At 40.2% G+C, this 20,779-nt stretch overlaps 1 protein-coding gene across 1 annotated transcript in view; it reads right to left on the bottom strand.

Moving 5' to 3' along the window:
- The window catches only part of LOC138676256 (collagen alpha-1(VII) chain-like), an 831,262-nt gene that overhangs the window by 112,189 nt on the left and 698,294 nt on the right, over positions 1–20,779 (bottom strand). Inside the window, exons 93-95 of the mRNA XM_069765365.1 lie at positions 20,332–20,448; positions 15,286–15,363; positions 8,758–8,811 (exon numbers count right to left, since the gene is read on the bottom strand). Coding sequence (XP_069621466.1) covers positions 8,758–8,811; positions 15,286–15,363; positions 20,332–20,448 — 249 coding nt within the window. The remainder of the gene's footprint in view (positions 1–8,757; positions 8,812–15,285; positions 15,364–20,331; positions 20,449–20,779) is intronic.

Raw genomic sequence — 20,779 nt, 5'->3', positions numbered from 1 at the left:
AGAAGTACGATTTTTTTGGCATGTGGTACATAGGAAACTAAAGCCTTTCCATTATGGAATGCAAACATACTGCTGTACTGTTGTCTCTCTTTCACACTTACAAACTGTGGCGGCAATTCCCTTTTGTTTTTTCTTACAGTTCCCACATATGACAGCTTCTGAATTTTCAGATAATCAATCAGATCACAACTTGTAAACCAATTGTCAGCTGTAATATTGCGACCCGATCCAAATAAGGGTTCAGCCAGTCTTTTTACAACATCAATGGGTTTGTTGCTCACACAGTAAGGACCTTCTGGTTGTTTTCCTGCATAAACTTCCAGGTTGTAAGTGTAGGTCTTACTGGCATCAACAAGGGCATAAATTTTTATTCCATATTTGTTTGGCTTTGATGGAATATATTGACGAAAGGCACATCTACCACGAAAACCAGGGAGCGTTCGTCAATAGTGAGATTCTCTCCAGGGTAATAACTTTGTTTACAGTTTACAACAAATCTTTGAAATATATCACGAATTGGAGCAAGTCGGTCATGTGTTTTGCGTTCGGTTCGGGTAGTTCTGTCGTCAAACCGAAGGCAACGAATTAGAATCTTGAATCTGTTTATGGACATAACAAGGCTAAATTTTTCAACTCCATCCCCATCTTTACCCCAAAGTTCTTCCAAACTTTGTCTATTTGCCCTATAAGCTCCTGCAAGGTACAGTAATCCAAAAAAAGCACGCAGTTCTATTTCATCTGTGGGCTTGATGGTTCTGTTGCAGATGTACTTGTCCTTTATAATGTCTATATATTGGTTGGTATATGTGACAATAGAGTCCAGAATGTCATCTGTAAATATACTGTTCCAGCATTCAACTGCAGTTTTTGCATTACGTGCAGTTCCTATTACTGCAGGAAGGTGAGTAATAATGTTTAAAGGTTCCCTACGTTTTTTCTGGAATGGCTTCTTGTTCCATTTAGTATTTTTATCTTTTCCAATATAATATGATCCAACTTCTTCATCCTCACCACTGTCACCATCTTGCTCTGTTTCAGAATCCAGGACACATTCTTCCACCTCATCATGAGAATCAATCTCACTTTCCTCTCCTAAATCCTCATTCAGTGTGAGGTCTCTATCATCTAACAGCATGTTTGTTACTTCCTCAACATCAAGTTGTTTGGATAAATTGTACATTTTCCTCTCCATTTCAGCAGATAATCTGAAGCAAGAGAAGGAATATGTTAGGGAACTACTGTATATGCCTGAGCAGCACACTTTCTTTTATAAAATCTCCCTTATTTCTATGAAATATCCTCACATTTTGTGCTATACATTCATAAAACAAGCTAAATAAACTATTGTGATGAATAAAAACATAAAATACCAACCTTACTGAATGTGACGTATTCACATACAATGAGCCTGAGAGATCTGTGCAGCTATATCCTCTCCCCTGAAGCTCTGAAATCCAACTGTGATATCAGGTTTCACAGACCTTCAAGAGACAGGAGACTACCTGGAGGGAGAGGGTTTCCTCACAATCTGGTGAGGAAGGAGAAATGAAAGTAAAAGAGAAGCGCCTGTCAGATCAGTTGTATGTGACGGAGGGTTAAAGACTCCATAATAACAGGGTCTGTACCACAGGACTGGCGTTTAGCAAATGTGATGCCAATATTCAAAAAGGGGACAAAAACTGAACTCGGTAATTATAGGCCAGTAAGCTTATTCTCTACTGTGGGTAAAATCCTGGAGGGCATTCTAAGGGATGCTATACTGGAGTATCTGAGGAGGAATAACCTCATGACCCAATACCAACATGGGTTTACTAGGGACCATTCCTGTCAGACTAATCTCATCAATTTCTATGAAGAGGTAAGATCCAGACTGGACCAAGGGAACCCAGTGGACGTAGTGTATATGGACTTTTCAAAAGCTTTTGATACGGTGCCACACAAAAGGTTGATACATAAAATGAGAATAATGGGGATAGGGGAAAATATGTGTAAGTGGGTTAAGAGCTGGCTCAGGGATAGGAAACAAAGGGTGGTTATTAATGGAGCACACTCGGACTGGGTCGCGGTTAGCAGTGGGGTACCACAGGGGTCAGTATTGGGCCCTCTTCTTTTTAACATATTTATTAATGATCTTGTAGGGGGCATACAGAGTGGAATTGCAATATTTGCAGATGACACTAAACTCTGCAGGGTAATCAATACAGAGGAGGACAATTTTATATTACAGGATGATTTATGTAAACTAGAAGCTTGGGCTGATAAATGGCAAGTGAGCTTTAATGGGGATAAATGTAAGGTCATGCACTTGGGTAGAAGTAATAAAATGTATAACTATGTGCTTAATTCTAAAACTCTGGGCAAAACCATCAATGAAAAAGACCTGGGAGTATGGGTGGATGACAAACTCACATTTAAAGGCCAATGTTAGGCAGCTGCTACAAAGGCAAATAAAATAATGGGATGCATTAAAAGAGGCATAGATGCTCATGAGGAGAACATAATTTTACCTCTATACAAGTCACTAGTTCGACCATACTTAGAATACTGTGTACAGTTCTGGTCTCCGGTGTATAAGAAAGACATAGCTGAACTGGAGCAGGTGCAGAGAAGAGCGACCAAGGTTATTAGAGGACTGGGGGGTCTGCAATACCAAGATAGGTTATTACACTTGGGGCTATTTAGTTTGGAAAACGAAGGTTAAGGGGTGATTTTATATTAATGTATAAATATATGAGGGGACAGTACAAAGACCTTTCTGATGATCTTTTTAATCATAGACCTGAGACAGGGACAAGGGGGCATCCTCTACATCTGGAGGAAAGAAGGTGTAAGCATAATAACAGATGCAGATTCTTTACTGTAAGAGCAGTGAGACTATGGAACTCTCTGCCGTATGATGTTGTAACGAGAGATTCATTACTTAAATTTAAGAGCGGACTAGATGCCTTTCTTGAAAAGTATAATGTTACAGGGTATATATACTAGATTCCTTGTTAGGGTGTTGATCCAGGGAACTAGTCTGATTGCTGTATATGGAGTCGGGAAGGAATTTTTTCCCCAATGTGGAGCTTACTCTTTGTCACATGGGTATTTTTTGCCTTCCTCTGGATCAACACGTTAGGGCATGTTAGGTTAGGCTATGGGTTGAACTAGATGCACTTAAAGTCTTCCTTCAACCTTAAAAACTATGTTACTATGTTATATAATTTCATGAGAGTAGAAATTGTATAATAGGGTCCGACACCTCTTCCACTACAGCCAACCAAGCAGATGGAGACCCAACCAGGAGTGTTCACATTTCCAAAAATTAGTGGCAGACACCACCAAAGTGGCATAAATTTCACCAGAGTATACTGTAAATAGTACAGGGTGGAGCGCGGTAATTTGCTTTTTTGCACTGCATGCTGTGGCGGCACTGTTGGTCGAAGAGAGGGGAGAGTGGGTGTGGCTTACAGTGGCTGATGGGAGATTTGTATTCCTCTGCCTTTCAGTTGCCATCATGCAGTGGACACATGAGGAGAGGTCATTTTGTGTTGAAGCGTATTTTTCAAATGCCCACTCGATCATTGCAGTGCAGCGTGCTTTTCGTTTACAATTCGCTGTTCCTCCACGCGGACGTGTTCCTGGACGGCAATCAATTGTAAATTGGGTGAATGCATTCAGAACAGCAGGGAATGTGTCATGTGTACGAAGGGGACCTGAGAGAAGGATTACAACACCACAAAACATCGAGAGAGTTAGAGCAGCAGTACTGCAATCTCCGAAACGCTCTGCTCGGAAGCAATCATTTGCTCTTGGCATTTCAAGACGTTCTCTCCACCGGATTCTTCATGATGAACTGAATTTTCACCCGTATAAAATATGCGTGGTCCAACATTTGTCAGCATGGGACTATTTGACACGGCGGACCTCTTGTGAAGACATGTTAGCAACGATACCCCGTGACGCAATTGTGTTTTTTTCTGATGAGGCACATTTTCACCTCATTTTCACTGTGTGGTGCGCCATATCACGAGTAGGCATCATTGGTCCTTACTTTTTTCAGGATAATGGTCGTGCCATAACTGTGAACTCCGAACGGTACTTGTCTATGATACAGGATTATTTGCAGCCGGCTCTTGAGGCAATGGAACTAGAGGATACATGGTTCCAACAGGATGGTGCCACTGCACACACAGCGAGGGTTACCATGAATTGTTTGAGGCAAATGTTTCCTGGACGGCTTATCTCTTTGAGGGGAGATGTGAACTGGCCAGCACGCTCACCAGATTTAGCCCCATGCGATTTTTTCATTTGGGGTTACCTGAAGTCTAAGGTGTATATCAACCGTCCCAACACCTTGGAAGACCTAAGGAACAATATTGAAGCTGAAATTGGCAGAATACCAGTGGACATGCTTGTTAGAGTTCATGAAAACGTCAGAAAACGTATGCAGCAGTGTGTGGCTAGCGAAGGTCGACATTTGCCAGATACACTATTTAAAACCATGTAATTTAAAAATTCCATTACTGTTCAGTATAATTAAAATATAAAATAAATTTTTCTAATGATCATAATTTTTTTATTTCATTCCCAAATCAGCAAATTACCGCGCTCCACCCTGTATAATGGTGAGCGACATCTCTTCCACTACAGCCATCCCAGCAGATGGAGACTCAACCAAGAGTGTTCACATTTCCAAACATTAGTGGCAGACACCAATGAAGTGACATCAATTTCACGAGAGAAGAAATAGTATAAAAGGGACCAACACCTCTTCCACTACAGCCATCCCAACAGATGGAGACCCAACCAGAAGTGTTCACATTTCCAAATATTATAATAGGGACCGACATGTCTTCCACTACAGCCAACCCAGCAGATGGAGACCCAATCAGGAGTCTTCAAATTTTTAATAATTAGGGGCAGACACCACTAAAGTGGAATTAAATTCAACAGAGTAGAAATTGTATATTGGGGAGCGACATCTCTTCCACTACAGCCAACCTAGCAGATGTAGACCCAACCAAGACTGTTCACATTTCCACAAATTAGTGTTAACATCTGCAGCGGCAGCATAAAAAGCATCACCCAGTCTGTACATTCTGCGATTGGTGTGGAAAAGTTCTTGGAGATCCATGACTTGTTCATCTTGATGAAAGTTAGGCGGTCTACGCTTTCAGGGGACAGCCAGCTGCGCTTATCTGTCAGGACACCACCAGAAGTGCTGAATACACGTTCTGAGAGAATGCTGGCTGCTGGGCATGACAAAACCTCCAAGGCGTGAGAGACAAGCTCAGGTCATCCAACCATTTTTGAAGACCAAAATGTGAAAGGGTCCAAACCCTCACTGAAGGTATTGATATTGAGTTCTGGATGTTTCTACATCATCCTCTCCAGTCGTTCACCACATGTCAGATCTGGACTCTGTTGTGCTGGTGCACAAGCTAGTCTAAAAAATATGTCAAAGGACTCACAGAAATTGCTTCTTCCACTTACAATACTGCTGCTGCTACAGTTCCTAATGTTTTGCTGTTGACGAATTGACGTGCCAGAGTTTGGAAGTCTAGAGCTGTGATGCACACTGTATGCCTCACTGCTGTCTTGGGGAAAACTTCTCTTAATGTTGTGTAAAATCGTGTTTCGATACTCCAGCATTTGCTGGTCCATTTTGTCTTATAACGTGGATCTAACAGAGTGGCAACTCAGTAGTCAGCATTATTTTGAATCATAACTATTCTTGGATCATGTTGCAGATAGTGCAGCAAGAAGGCACTCATAATATGTTGGGCTCTTCCATGAAGTCCAAGCCTATACTGTGTTAGTGGCTGGGTAATACTGATGCTTGTTTTCTCAGTCCCCTCCTGCCAACCACAAACAACAGAGAGAAGATGATTTTCCTTTTCATCTTTTGACAGTTGGTCGCCCATTAACTCTTCCTTCTCCATTTGTTCCTGTGCTTTTGCATCTTCACTAACAGTTTGCCTGGTATCACTAGTCCCCCTCAAATGCAGTAATCCACCTTCCCTTGGCATCCGCCGGTGTGATGGCAGTCTGGAATTTTGAGACAATGTTATCCTGTCCGCATTCTCATGTGCTTCCTCCCCCTTCTCTGGTACCACCACCTCCTCCTGCAGGCTATTCAAAGTCTGTTCCAGCATGTAGCTGACCGGAATAATTATGGTGATGATGGCATTGTCAGCCCTAACCATCTTAGTAGCCATTTCAAAACTGTGCAGAAGGGTACTGAGGTCCTTAATCTGTGCCCACTGTGTGAACATAATATGTTCCACATCTGTACTGTGTTGGCCCAGGCTAAATAACAAGACATACTGTGTCAGGGCTCATTTCTGCAGCACTGTTATTGGACATAGACTTCCCTTGATCCAGATTCAGTAAAGATAGCCATTACTCAAATTCGACCTGGAGGGCATATCAATTTTAACACTGCCTGACTGCAGTGAGCTCTGACTGCGCAGTACCAAGTTGGTGTGGATTCGCTCTGCAAATTTGTAAAGTGTGTCTCATTAAAGGGAACCTGTCACCTGAATTTGGCGGGACCGGTTTTCGGTCATATGGGCGGAGTTTTCGGGTGCTTGATTCACCCTTTCCTTTCCCGTTGGCTGGCCGCAATATTGGGTTGAAGTTCATTCTATGTCCTCCATAGTACACGCCTGTGCAAGGCAATCATATACCACCATTATACTGTAGTAGCCAAAGTGCTCAAAATACTTTAGTGGCACTGGCAACATAAATATTTTCCCGCACTTTTTAATGAATGTTACCAATTTTTCCCAATTTTATAAAAATTTGCTCGTGTTTCCAATCACGAATCCGAATGTGCTATATTTGTGCCGAATTTATGCTTGGCGTTCATTTTTCTAATATATTCGCTCATCTCTAATCATTACTAGACATGGAAACATAGCCTTACATTACTGAGATATGATTTGGCAGTTACTATTGGTAATATTCTATAACCAGAAACACATGGGCTACTTGCACATTGAACAAGTCTGTAAGAACATGTTCACACACCACCAAGAAACTTGAAGACACAAAAGAGCACAGTGAGGTAAAAAATACTCTGTTGTAAAAAAAAAAATCACAGTAATAAGCAAGTGCTAGTCAAAAGATGGAAAAATCAGGGTATTTAGTTGATACGTTTTTTGCAAAAAAAATGTATACTAAGCTGCTCTACCAATCGTCAAGGTATACCCATATCAGAGCAGTCCTAACTAATGTATATAATACCTATCTGATGTATTTAAAAACCTGATCATCTGTATAGTACCTGTATAAGCAGGGTTCAGAGAGGGAATATCCATGTGGACATGCTGGATGGAACAGCTTAAGTGCAAATAACCCACAAAGGAGTGGTGGACTCCCCAGTCTTGTAGAAACAAGAGAACAATTATAAAACCAGAAACACATGGGTTACTTGCACATTGAACAAGTCTATGGGTATACCTTGAGGATTGGTGGAGCAGCTTAGTATACATTTTTTTGCAAAAAACGTATCAACTAAATACCCTGATTTTTCCATCTTTTGACTAGCACTTGCTTATTACTGTGATTTTTTTTACAACAGAGTATTTTTTACCTCACTGTGCTCTTTTGTGTCTTCAAGTTTCTTGGTGGTGTGTGAACATGTTCTTACAGACTTGTTCAATGTGCAAGTAGCCCATGTGTTTCTGGTTTTATAATTGTTCTCTTGTTTCTACAAGACTGGGGAGTCCACCACTCATTTGTGGGTTATTTGCACTTAAGCTGTTCCATCCAGCATGTCCACATGGATATTCCCTCTCTGAACCCTGCTTATACAGGTACTATACAGATGATCAGGTTTTTAAATACATCAGATAGGGATTATATACATTAGTTAGGACTGCTCTGATATGGGTATACCTTGACGATTGGTGGAGCAGCTTAGTATACATTTTTTTGCAAAAAACGTATCAACTAAATACCCTGATTTTTCCATCTTTTGACTAGCACTTGCTTATTACTGTGATTTTTTTTTTTTTTTTTTTACAACAGAGTATTTTTTACCTCACTGTGCTCTTTTGTGTCCTCTGGTAATATTCTATGTAGAGAGGCAGAGCTCCTCCTTCCTTTTTCTCCCTCCTTAACCCTATGCAGAATGTTATCAGTAGCAACTGCCTTCTCCTATTTCAATAAGAGGAAAGTCCATATTCACTGAATATAGATTTTACCCGTAAATTGAGATTTTTGAAAATGAAAGATCAGCCTCGGAGTAGAAAGAAGCAGATTTCTCTAATATTAATAAATAATAATCATTTCTATAGCACCAACATATTCTGCAGCATTTTACAATTAAGCGGGGACATATACAAACAATAAATTCAATATAAGATAAGTCAGTGTAATAAGATTTATTGAAAAGTTTCTTATTGTGTATTATTAATTATTGAAATAAAAATTAAAACAATGGTAACATTCAAGTCACCTCCATTCCAACAGATCAGGCAAGGGCGGTATATGGGCCCTTTTCTGTACAATAGTTTATCATAAAGCACCCCTTTATGTTTATCTGACAGAAGTTGCATGCTGCTTTGGATGTGGAAATGTCTCCCCTTACTTCCTGGATCTTTGTAGGACTGCACTAGTTTTGTCAATAGTATGTCCGCCCCTAATTCCTAGTGATAATTTGCAAATAATCGCATTCTAGTAAATACAATGGCTGAGATCTTTATTCTTGTAGCCCTGCAATGTAGCTCCATCGACATATATGTTAAATGGAATTATATCACTTACAGAAAGTCCTGGGTCTCCCTTGTCACCCTTAGAACCCTCAGATCCATCTTCTCCCTGGAAGTAAATTTTAGCAAATGTAAACAGTAATACAGTAACACCAATAAATATTTCTATACAAAAAGGCCTAAAAAGCAACATGATAGCAGTATGCCTACAAGAAAACGTGCTAAAGTCTGTAGGTACTAAAAGCATATATTTTCTGAAGTTACCATATAAAGCTAGAGGTCCACACATAAAGAAGGGAGTTTAGATGATGACACTCGCAATAAGAAGTAATACTCAAATTGTAAATAAAGAGTAAGCTCGGTTTCATACGTCTGACCATGCTCAGGTCAGAATCCCCGGTCCGACAACTGAGTCTCCGGTTCTAAGCTTTGTGCTTCCCATACAGTGGCATGTAAAAGTTTGGGCACCCTTGGTCAAAACTAGTGTTAGGGTACGTGCACACGCTGCGGAATTTCCTGACTGATTTTGGGAAATCCGCAGGTAAATCGCACTGTGGATTTCCTGCTGAATTACCGTGGATTTACCTCAATTTTGTTGTGGATTTTGTGCAGATTCCACCTGCAGTTTTACACCTGCGGATTCCTATTTTGGAGCAAGAGTAAACCGCTGTGGAATCCGCACAAAGAATTGACATGCTGCGGAATAAACAACGCTACGTTTCCGCGCGTTTTTTCCACAGCATGTGCACTGCGGATTTTGTTTTCCATAAGTTTACATTGTACTGTAAACTCAGGGAAAACTGCTGTGAATCAGCAGTGGCCAATCCACTGTGGATCCGGAGCAAAATCCACAATGTGTGCACATACCCTTATAGTGAACAGTTTAGCAAGTTGAAAATGAAATGATCTTTAAGGGTAAGTTCACACAGGGCGTTTTTGCTGCAGCAAAACCTGATCATCTTGGCAGGAAAGAAGCGGCGCCATAAATGCAGGTTTAGGTGCGATTTTGGTGCATTTTTTGCTGTTTTTTTGGTGCGTTTTTTTTTCTTTGTGTATACCAATAAAGTTGAGTGCACACAGAAAAAAAAAACTTCCTGTAGATAGAATGAATAGATAGAATAGAAAGATTGATAGAATAGATCGATAAATTACCTGCTGTATCCTCTTCCCCGGCATTTTCCCACGGTGCAGAGGTTACCTCAGGTCAGGCTGTGAGGGAGCGCAGGCTCAGTGATGTTACTGAGCCTGTGCCCGCTCCGTCTCATTCATTCCCCAGTAGCTTACAGCCAGGAGCGATCGCATTAGCAGCACTCCCGGTTGTAAGCTTTATCTCCCCTAGATACTGCGTGGGACACTCGTTTTATATCGGACTATGACGGATTAGGAAGTATACTTTTGCTTTTTTATTTTATTTTTATTACAGAAGATCGATGGCTTTTCTTGGAATGGCAGAACAATAAAAAGATGGTCAAAACTGTGTGGTGTTTTATTTCACTAAAATACTTTTTTTCTGCATGTGTGTGTTTATTTAACCCTTTACTTACTATAGGATTAGTAATGGATAGGCGTCTTATTGACGCCTCTCCATTTCTAAGCCAGCTTAATGTCACCTTACAATAGCAAGGTGACATTAACCCCTCATTATTCCGCTTGCCACCACAACAGGGCAAGTGGGAAGAGCTGGGCAAAATGCCAGAATTGGCGCATCTAATAGATGTGCCTTTCCTGGGCAGCTGCAGGCTGCTATTTTTAGGCTGGGGGGCCAATATCAATGGTCCCTTACCAGCCTGAGATTACTAGCCCCTAGCTGTGAGCTTTAGCAAGGCTGGTTGTCAAAAATAGGGGGTACACCACGCCGTTTTTTTAAATAATTTTTAAAAAAGAGCAAGGACCCCTCTATTCTTGATAACTAGTCTTGCTGAAGCCCCCAGCTGTGAGTTTTTTCTGGCTGGTTATCAAAATTAGGGGAGAACCCATGATGTTTTTTTTTAAATTATTTATTTATAGTGCAGGAGCGGCAGTTGAAAACTCCCATCCGGCGCTCCTGCTGTCACAGTAATTAGCATTAGCAGGTGTCAGATGATGGGAGCAGTAGTCCCATCAGCTGACACCAGTGATTGGAGGTGAGTTTACACCTCCGATCACAGCTGAGCGCTCCCCGCTGTCTTCTCACGGCGTAGGAGCCGCGGCTCTCTGATCGGCGGGTAAGGATTTCTCAGCCTATCAAAAACGGAGTTTGCTGCGCTGTCATGCATATTAGGCCGGCTTCACACTCAGCGTATGAAAATACAGTCCGCATATTACGGCCGTAATACCCTGAAAAGTCCCGAAAATAGTGGTCCGTAGCTCCTCCGTAGGCAGGGTGTTTCAGCATTTTTTGCGCATGGCATCCTCCGTATGTAATCTGTATGTCATCCGTACTGCGTGTTTTTATCGCAGGCTTGCAAAACTGACATACGGCTATACAAGGGATCCATGTGTAAAAAAAACATATATACTGTCTATATATATATATATATATATATATATATATGTCAGTAGACACATATATGTATATATATTAATATTTCTTCCAGCGCTAGACAGCTTTAAAGCCGGTAATTCAATTACCGGCTTTTGCTTTCTCCTTCCTAAAACCCGACATGATATGAGACCTGGTTTACATACAAAAAACCTCTCATATCACCATTTTTTTTGCATATTCCACACTACTAATGTCAGTAGTGTGTCTATGCAAAATTTGGCCGTTCTAGCTAGTAAATTAAGGGGTTAAATGGCGGAAAAAATTTGCGTGGGCTCCCGCACAATTTTCTCCGCCAGAGTGGTAAAGCCAGTGACTGAGGGCAGATATTAGTAGCCTGGAGAGGGTCCAAGGTTATTGGCCCCCCCTGGCTAAAAACATCTGCCCCCAGCCACCCCAGAAAAGGCACATCTGGAAGATGCGCCTATTCTGGCACTTGAAAACACTCGAAAACATAAATGCTGGTTGTCTTCATATGAACTCGAGCCAGGGAGCTTTCTAGGAAAGTTCCCACGATCTAGGAACAACCAGCAGAGGGCGCCTCACCGCAAATGCAGGTAAATATAGGTCAATGACCTACTTTACCTACATTCTCCGGGGTTTTGCAGCCACGAGCATCAATGCATTAGCAAAGCTCGTGGCTGCAAAATATTTTAACCCCTTCAGTTGGATTTACATCGTTGGACTTTACAGATCTGCGGAAGGTAAGGATATTGTTGGTTTATTATGTTTTTTTTGTTACAGAACGAGGGTCTTCAGTGATTGGATTGGGCGTTCAATAAAATATTAAAACAACCTTTGTTTTTATTTCATTAAAATAATTTTTAATAATGTGTTTGTGTATTTTTTTATCCCTTTACTAGTATTGGATTAATAATGGATAAGTGTCATAATTGACGCCTCTCCATTATTAATTTGGCTTAATGTCACCTTACAATAGCAAGGTGGCATTAACCCTTCATTACCCCATATCCCACCGCTACACGGGAATGGGAAGAGAGTGGCCAAGTGCCAGAATAGGCGCATCTTCCAGATGTGCCTTTTCTGGGGTGGCTGGGGGCAGGTGTTTTTAGCCAGGGGGGGCCAATAACCGTGGACCCTCTCCAGGCTATTAATATCTGCCCTCAGTCACTGGCTTTACTACTCTGGCGGAGAAAATTGCGCGGGAGCCCCCGCCAATTTTTTCCGCCATTTAACCCCTTAATTTACTAGCTAGAACGGCCAAATTTTGCATATACACACTACTAACATTAGTAGTGTGGAATATGCAAAAAAAATGGTGATATGAGATGGTTTACTGTATGTAAACCATGTCTCATATCATGTCGGTTTTTAGGAAGGAGAAAGCAAAAGCTGGTAATTGAATTACCGGCTTTAAAGCTGTCTAGCGCTGGAAGAAATATTAATATATATATATATATATATATATATGTGTCTCACTGACATATATATATATATATATACCTATTCTATGTGTACACATTTATTCTACCTATTCTACTGGAAGCTGTCAGTGTGATTTTACTGTACACCGCAATGAATTACCGGCTTTTCTCTGTAACAGCGCTGCGTATTTCTCGCAAGTCACACTGCTGGTCCATGTGTGATCCATATTTTTGGGGCTTCCATAGACTTTCATTGACGTTTTATTTGCGCAATACGTTGACAAACGCAGCATGCTGCGATTTTCTACGGCTGTAGAAAGCCGTATAATACTGATCAGTTTAATACGGCAGATAGGAGCAGGGGCATAGAGAATAATTGTGCCGTATGTTTTGCGAGTTTTACGGACGTAGTTTCTGCGCTCTTACGTCCGTAAAACTCGCAAATGTGAAGCCGGCCATACAGCGTGTCAAACACTGTAATGTCGGACCCCCATTCAAATGTCTAATTGTTATGTGATTTTGACACATTTTTTGCACACTTTGTTCCCCATTCATTAAAACAGGTGAAAAAAAATTGACATGTTGCACATACATAACAGCTACAGTCTAGTTAGTGTTAATTTAATTTACTGGATTACTTTCCTTACAAAAAAGGGGGTAATTCCAGAAATTGAAAAAAATTAACTATTTTGAAGCAATGTAGATTATTTTTTAACCATTTAGTCTCTGCCAGCTTGCTCCATCAGCAAGCATCCACTCTGTGGATATAACCAAGGTAACCTTGCATAAGTGGGGGTCACTGTGTAGGGATAAAAGGGTGAATGAAGGCCAGAGTTCCCATGGAAGCTCGCTAAATTTCGAAAATGTTGTAGCGACATACTTATTAACAAATGTATTTATTTTTAATGTAAAATAAATGAATCTGCCAATATAATTTATTTTTTCAAACTGCGTGAATCCGCCTATTTAAGAATCCCTTTTGTTACAATTTTGCTCTCGTTCTGACACAAGCAAAGACCTTCCTTCCACTCTGTGTATGACTGACATGCTATAAGGGGGCTGGCTTGGTTTATTAGCTAAGCGAACTGTCCTCTATATCTTTACTCTCTCCCTGTGGAAAACACATAAACTTTCAGGTCAACTCTCAGCTGTTTAGCTGACCATTATCTCAGAACAATAATAAGCTTTGCTTTTATGTGCACATCCATACAGTAAAGGTACCGTCACATTAAGCGACGCTGCAGCGATCTAGACAACGATGCCGATCGCTGCAGCGTCGCTGTGTGGTCGCTGGAGAGCTGTCACACAGACAGCTCTCCAGCGACCAACGATCCCGTTGGATCCGTGCAGGGCTGCGCTTAGTAACCCGATGTTTACCCTGGTTACCATTGTAAAAGTAAAAAAAAAAAAACACTACATACTTACATTCCTGTCGCGTCCCCCGGCCTCAGCTTCCCTGCACTGTGTAAGCGCGCTGGCCGGAAAGTAGAGCGGTGACATCACCACTGTGCTTTGCTTTACGGCCAGCCGGCGCTGACACTGGGGGACGCGGGGAAGCTGACGCTGAGGAACGTGACAGGAATGTAAGTATGTAGTGTTTTTTTTTTACTTTTACAATGGTAACCAGGGTAAACATCGGGTTACTAAGCGCAGCCCTGCGCTTAGTAACCGGATGTTTACCCTGGTTACCAGTGAAGACATCGCTGAATCGGCATCACACACGCCGATTCAGCGATGTCAGCAGGTGATCCAGCGACAAAATAAAGTCCTGGACTTTCCCCAGCGGCCAACGATCTCCCAGCAGGGGCCTGATTGTTGGTCGCTGTCATGCATAACGATTTAGTTAACGATATATTGTTGCTACGTCACAAAAAACAACGATATCGTAAACGATATCGTTATGTGTGACGGTACCTTAAGTTTATTATTATGAGTATACAGCTCTGGCAAAAGAGACCACCACATGAAAACCCTGTCATGGGCAGCCCCATCTCCAGACCTGAACCCCATTGAAAACCTCTGGAATGTAATCAAGAGGAAGATGGATAGTCACAAGCCATCAAACAAAGAAGAACTGCTTACATTTTTGCACCAGAAGCGATGTGAAAGACTGGTGTAAAGCATGTCAAGACGCATGAAATCTGTGATTAAAAATCATGGTTATTCCACAAAATATTGATTTCTGAATTCTTCCTGAGTTAAAACATTAGTATTGTTGTTTCTAAATGATTATGAACTTGTATTCTTTGCATTATTTGAGGTCTGAAAGCATTGGTTGTTTGTTTGTTTTTTGACCATTTTTCTTTGTCAGAAAAAAATACAAAAATGATTGCTTGGAAATTCAAAGACATGCTGTCAGAAGTTAATAGAATAAAAGAAAAATTTACATTTTACTCAAAAATATACCTATAAAGAGAAAAATCAGACAAACTGAACATTTTGCAGTGGTCTCTTAATTTTTGCCAGAGCTGTATATAGCCTTTAGTGTAGTGCTCCATAGTAAATGCCTAGTATCTGTCCTCATAGCAGTGGTCCCAGGGATCTAGACAGCTGTATTACAAACATTTAGATATCTGGATGGGCTTCTGTCCAGAAGGTAATAAAGCAAAAGGTCTTTGCATCAATGCAGTTATTAAAAACATTGTCAAAATATTAAAATCATTTACACTTCCCTCACCATTTCACCCTTTACTCCTGGTATTCCTAAATGTGATCTTGGACACGGCAAAGATTTTCCTCTTTTTCCTTTCTCACCCTGGTTAACAAAGGGTTAATTTCAATTATTAGACAGTTCAATTAAAATGTATACTGCATTGTAGAAAAGAATACTACATAGCTGCCTGTGACACATAGCTTAAAGGGAATATGTCAGCACCAAATAACCTACTCTTTAAAGCAGTTAATTATGGTAAATATACTTTTTTTAAATGTTGGGTATATTTTATTTTTGTTCTGACCTGTATTATAAAAATGACATCTTGCCTTTTTCACACTCATGAATTTGGTTATTCCTACTTTCTGTTCTTTCACGACAATCAAAAGTCCATTAGCAGCATTCCATAAGCATTCCATAAGCAGCATTAGCAGCCCCTATCTTTTGAAACGAAGCATCACCCACTATACGAGCTGTTCTTGAAGCAGAAGAGCACATTCAGCAGCCGTCTAATCCTACTAGAATTTCAGGAAATCGTTTTTTCCTACTGCTATGGGGATATATAATAATTTCCTAAGGGTGGTAGACAATAATGACTGATTGCTGGTGTACTAATGTCAATTAACAGTGATTTATATACCTGAACCACCACATTTATTTGTGATGTAATGTTGGTACACCTGTGAAAGATTTGTGTCCAAATATTTTATGGACTGCTGTTTGTAGTGCTGCTGTAATACTGTAATTTTCCCCCGGGATCAATAAAGTGTATCGTATCGTATCTAATGACCATGAGTAAGGGATGTTGGGAAGGGAGAGGAACTGGTAAAGCTGTGATACTACAAACTGTGACTTGAGGATTCTGTGCTATCACCTGTGCGTAGCGCTATTATTTGTCATTACACTGCTACCTGTGTTGATAATGAGACTTTTGAAAAGTCTTCTTTAAAGGGAACCTGTCACCCCCCCAGGCGTTTTTAACTAAAAGAGCCACCTTGTGCAGCACTAATGCTGTATTCTGTCAAGGTGGCTCTTTTAGTTGGGGTCCCTTTCAACGCTGCAATATCTGTTTTTATAATTTGTCCCTCGAATGGCAGTGCAAACTGTGCATGCCCGAAAAAAAACTTACAGCGCAGGCGTCGGGGACGTTAATGAAGGAAGTGGAGGCGGCGCCTGGGGGGGGGGGGGGTGACAGGTTCCCTTTAAAAAACAGGAAGTAGGAGTATAACAGTGTCCATTGTGAAAATTGCAAGATTTTTAATTTATTTTTTTAAACTGATTATGATATGTATACATATTCCAATTGGGATTTTTTTAATACTTCTAATACAAAAATCTAATTTAAACAGTAGATGACTTTCTGATGGCACATTCTCTTTAAATAGGAAATGTACTTTCAACAAATCAATAAACATAAATCAGCATAAATCAGTTATATATGGGAATATAAGAAATTTGTAACATATGTTCTTTCTCCATTTATGAGCCTCACCCCCGCTTTCTCTTGTACTCATCATCTACTCTGAAAGGGAATCTGTCACTTCATATTGGCGGGATATGTAAATGCCTTTTTTCCGGTCCGATGGGTGGCATTTCGTCTTCATTTCTCCACCCCATCCATCCCTGTTGTCCACAATATGTTCAAGAATTAGAGTACTTGTCCTCCATAGTTTGCGCGTACGCAATGCAATCTTTGCTCGCGCACAGGCGGTATGCTTTGCCCAACTGCGGGCAAAGCCGAAAAGCATTACTGCGCATGCGCCCATACACTATGTCCCAGAACACAGAGAAATACTTCTGGACATAGTGCGTGGGCGCATGTGCAGTAATGCTTTTCGGCTTTACCTGCAGTTGGGCAAAGCATACTGCATGTGCGTGAGCGAAGATTGCATTGCGCAAACGCGAACTATGGAGGACAAGTACTCTAATTCTCGAACATATTGCGGACAACAGGGACGATAGGGTGAAGAAATGATGACGAAACGCCGCTCATTGGATCGGAAAAAAGGCATTTACACATCCCGCCAATTTGAGGTGACAGATTCCCTTGAAAAACAGTTCTTTGATGGCAGTCCATCTTGCTTTGACACAGTGAATTGTCATACTGAAGTCTATAGAGAGGGGAAAGTGGAGGAGGAGATAGGAACAGAGAGAGGATCAGAGTGAGAGGCAGAGAAACAAATTATTCTAATTCGACTAGATTATCCCACATTCACAGCCACTCTAATCACCACTGCTATATAATTTCTTCCAAACCACTGCTGCTTCCCTGGAAATATAGCAGGAATCCCTTTCTGTGTGTTTAGTTAATATGAGACATCAATGCATCTAGTTTCAACCCACTAGCTCAGAGTCAATTGCAAATTAGAAATTGAGCCTGCAGAGGGAAAAACTGTTGAAAAAGCAGTATACACGTTATATAATGGCTAAAACTAGCTTTATTCCTCATGTACACATGACAGTTTATTCTGAAAAGTCACTTGAATGTATCGTTCCCTTATAAAACTGATTACAAGTTGCAGTTTTACTAGTTATATACATTTTAGTATAAATGGGCACGTCTTACCTGGTAATGACAATTTCAGCAGAGCTGCATTGATTTTTAGGAGTATGAGAAAGTCTGAAATCTGCTTGTTCCATCAGAGGCCTAAGCTGCTACTCTACTACCCTAATGCCCTTGCTATCAATACACATTTGTTCTTCTTGGCCCCCACAAAAATGCACACTGAGTTGGATGAAGTATGTACTGTATTTTTTTTCCAACAGAAAAATAATGAAATAAGCAGTTCATAGACGCCACAAAAATAACAATACATTGAGCAACTTGAAGTGTAACCTGTCCATTCTGTTTTTCTAATTATTACAGATGCCAAAGGATTCCATAAATTTTGCCGCTATGTAAAATACATGGCTATAATTGTACAGTTTGGCGGAGCCGAAGCCGCACGCTCACCTACTCTGCCAGTCACTCTAGTAAGACACCAGATACATTAGGTGAAGGCTAATGCATTATGTTGCCTGCGTCGAGCTGGTCGAACTACAGCCATAATAGGGCACAAATGTTGTCACAAACGGAATATTGTTAATCGGGCACTATTAGAGTTGGGCACTACAAATTTGTGGAGTTGCAGAAGAGACTGTTTATTTGTGGGAGTACTATACAGTTGTGGAGCATTATCACTTTGCGGGGGCACAGACAGTTATTTTTCACACAAAGATATGTGCAAGAAAATTCATGTGAACATGCCATATAGCTGTCAATTTGAATGTTTTGTATGGTCTTAGAAAAAAACAAGGTAAGCGACTTTATGTCCAAAATCCTTTATTATCAATAATTGTATCCATTATTCATACTTCATATGGTAATTAGTGCTTATTTACATCAACATTTAAAGGAAGAATCTAGCAATAGTTTGCTTGTATTCATTTTGAATTATAATTAGTGATTTCAGAGTGATTCTCGTTTTAAAGCTGCTCATCAGCCTTGAATACGGTATATTAATAGAGGTTTTTTAATAGCTGTGAAGCTGCTTTATAGACTCTTTTGTAATTAAAATACAATTATATTGTAGATGATTAATTCATATTTTACTTGTGGCTCCCTTTTTTAATTTGAAACATTAATATTACTGTAAATTGCAATTGAAGTTTGAGATTGAGTTGTTGGTTGAAAAGTTTTATTTCAAATTAATTAGGTGAGCTATGCTTGCTATGAGTGGGTTTTAAATATAAAAAAAATATTATAATAATGATGGAAAAGTAATTTATTAGGGTATGTGCACAAGGCATACGTTTTAGGTGGATTCAGCTTGAAAAAAAAAGTGCTGCAAAAGTGCCCCATAAAATGAAAATAATGCACAGCAATGTCAAAACGACATTGTTCTGTACATGTTCCATCTTACATCACATAGGCTTCCGCTAGCGATCTGCACACTCTCTGTAATTCAAAGTATAGAGGAAAAGACACCGGCTTCACAGCAAAAATGTCTGAAAAGACGTCAGACAAGTTGCTTCAGAAAACCGCTAGCATTACCCTGAAGCAGCTTCATCATAAAAAAGTACACCAGTGTCTAAAAGACACATTTTTCACTCACCCTTAGCCTACATTTACATGGCCATGTCTGATTTTAGTATCCGCTAAAAAATCACCTGTAAAAACTGCTTTGCTCACATATGGTTTCTGTGTGCAATTAATTTTTCTCTCTCCAGAAAACTTGAGTCACACCTAAAAACAGACTAAAATAGGACACGCACTGAGTTTTTTTTTGATTGTAGATAAAAAAAAGTCATTGTTGATTTATAATACTGACAGTATGCAAAAATCCCTCTGAATAAATCTTTAACCATTTTAGTCATGTCCTTTTTTATTGTTATTTTTGTCACGTTTGATGATCAGTGAGCAGAAAAATATGAATTTCTATCTGTGTTAAGCTACTTTCACACTAGCGTCGTTTGGCCTCCGTCACAATGCGTCATTTTGAAGACATTTTTTTTGCAGGATGCGTTTTTTCTCCATAGACTTTCATTAGCGACGCATTGCGATGAATTGCCACACGTTGCATCCGTCGTGCGATGGATGCGACGTGTTTTTGCTGTCCATGGGGACAAAAAAAACGTTGCTTGCAACGTCTTTTTGTCCGTCGGGTCCGCTTTTTCTGACCGCGTATGCGCGGCCGGAACTCCGCCCCCTCCTCCCCGGACCTTACAATGGGGCAACGGATGTGTTGTAAAACTGAATCCGCTGCCCCGTTGTGATTTTATTTCACAGTATGCGTCGGTACGTCGGCCCGACGCACTGCGACGGGCCCGTACCGACGCTAGTGTGAAAGTAGCCTTAATGTTAGATGCCTTCTGTGTGATTTTATGGCATGTTTTTTTTCTTTAAATCTCCTCCAAAGATCTTATTTTTTTGTACTTTATTTGTGTATTTTTGAGGCATTTTTAAATTACAATGCTAAATCTTGATTGGAGTAAACACCACCCAAGTCCTTATGAATATCTACTGTAGGATATGGAAACTTTAAAATTGTAATTCAGTGAAAAAAATGTAGTCCATTAGAATTATCTTACCTTTAATCCTGTATCTCCTCTTGGTCCTGTAGGTCCTTGTGGTCCAAGAAGACCAATCTGTCCAGGGTGCCCAATGGGTCCCCTGAAGCCGCTTAGTCCAGGAGATCCTTTACTGCCCTGTAAAATCATGGCATTTATTTTATATTTGTAAGTTAATATGTAACAAACTAACAATGATTTCCATATTTATTTTCTCACAGTTAAAGCTAAGGATATGTGCACAAGTTGCATTTTTGTCACATCTTTTCTGCACAGTTTTGTCAGAAAGCCTGAAGTATTTCCTAATTCCAAAAAAAGAGAATGGGATTCCTGAAGTCTCATGCATATATTGCTTATTTTTTACTTGCAGACTTGAAGAAGATTTAAATCTTTAGCAAGTCAATTCTTCAGCATTTTTGTTACAGATTTCATATATATTGGGGAAAAATCTTCAAGAAAAATCTGTGAA

Source organism: Ranitomeya imitator, chromosome 4, assembly GCF_032444005.1.
Source record: "Ranitomeya imitator isolate aRanImi1 chromosome 4, aRanImi1.pri, whole genome shotgun sequence".
Lineage (NCBI taxonomy): Eukaryota > Metazoa > Chordata > Amphibia > Anura > Dendrobatidae > Ranitomeya > Ranitomeya imitator.
This window is presented reverse-complemented; position numbering and strand designations above follow the sequence as displayed.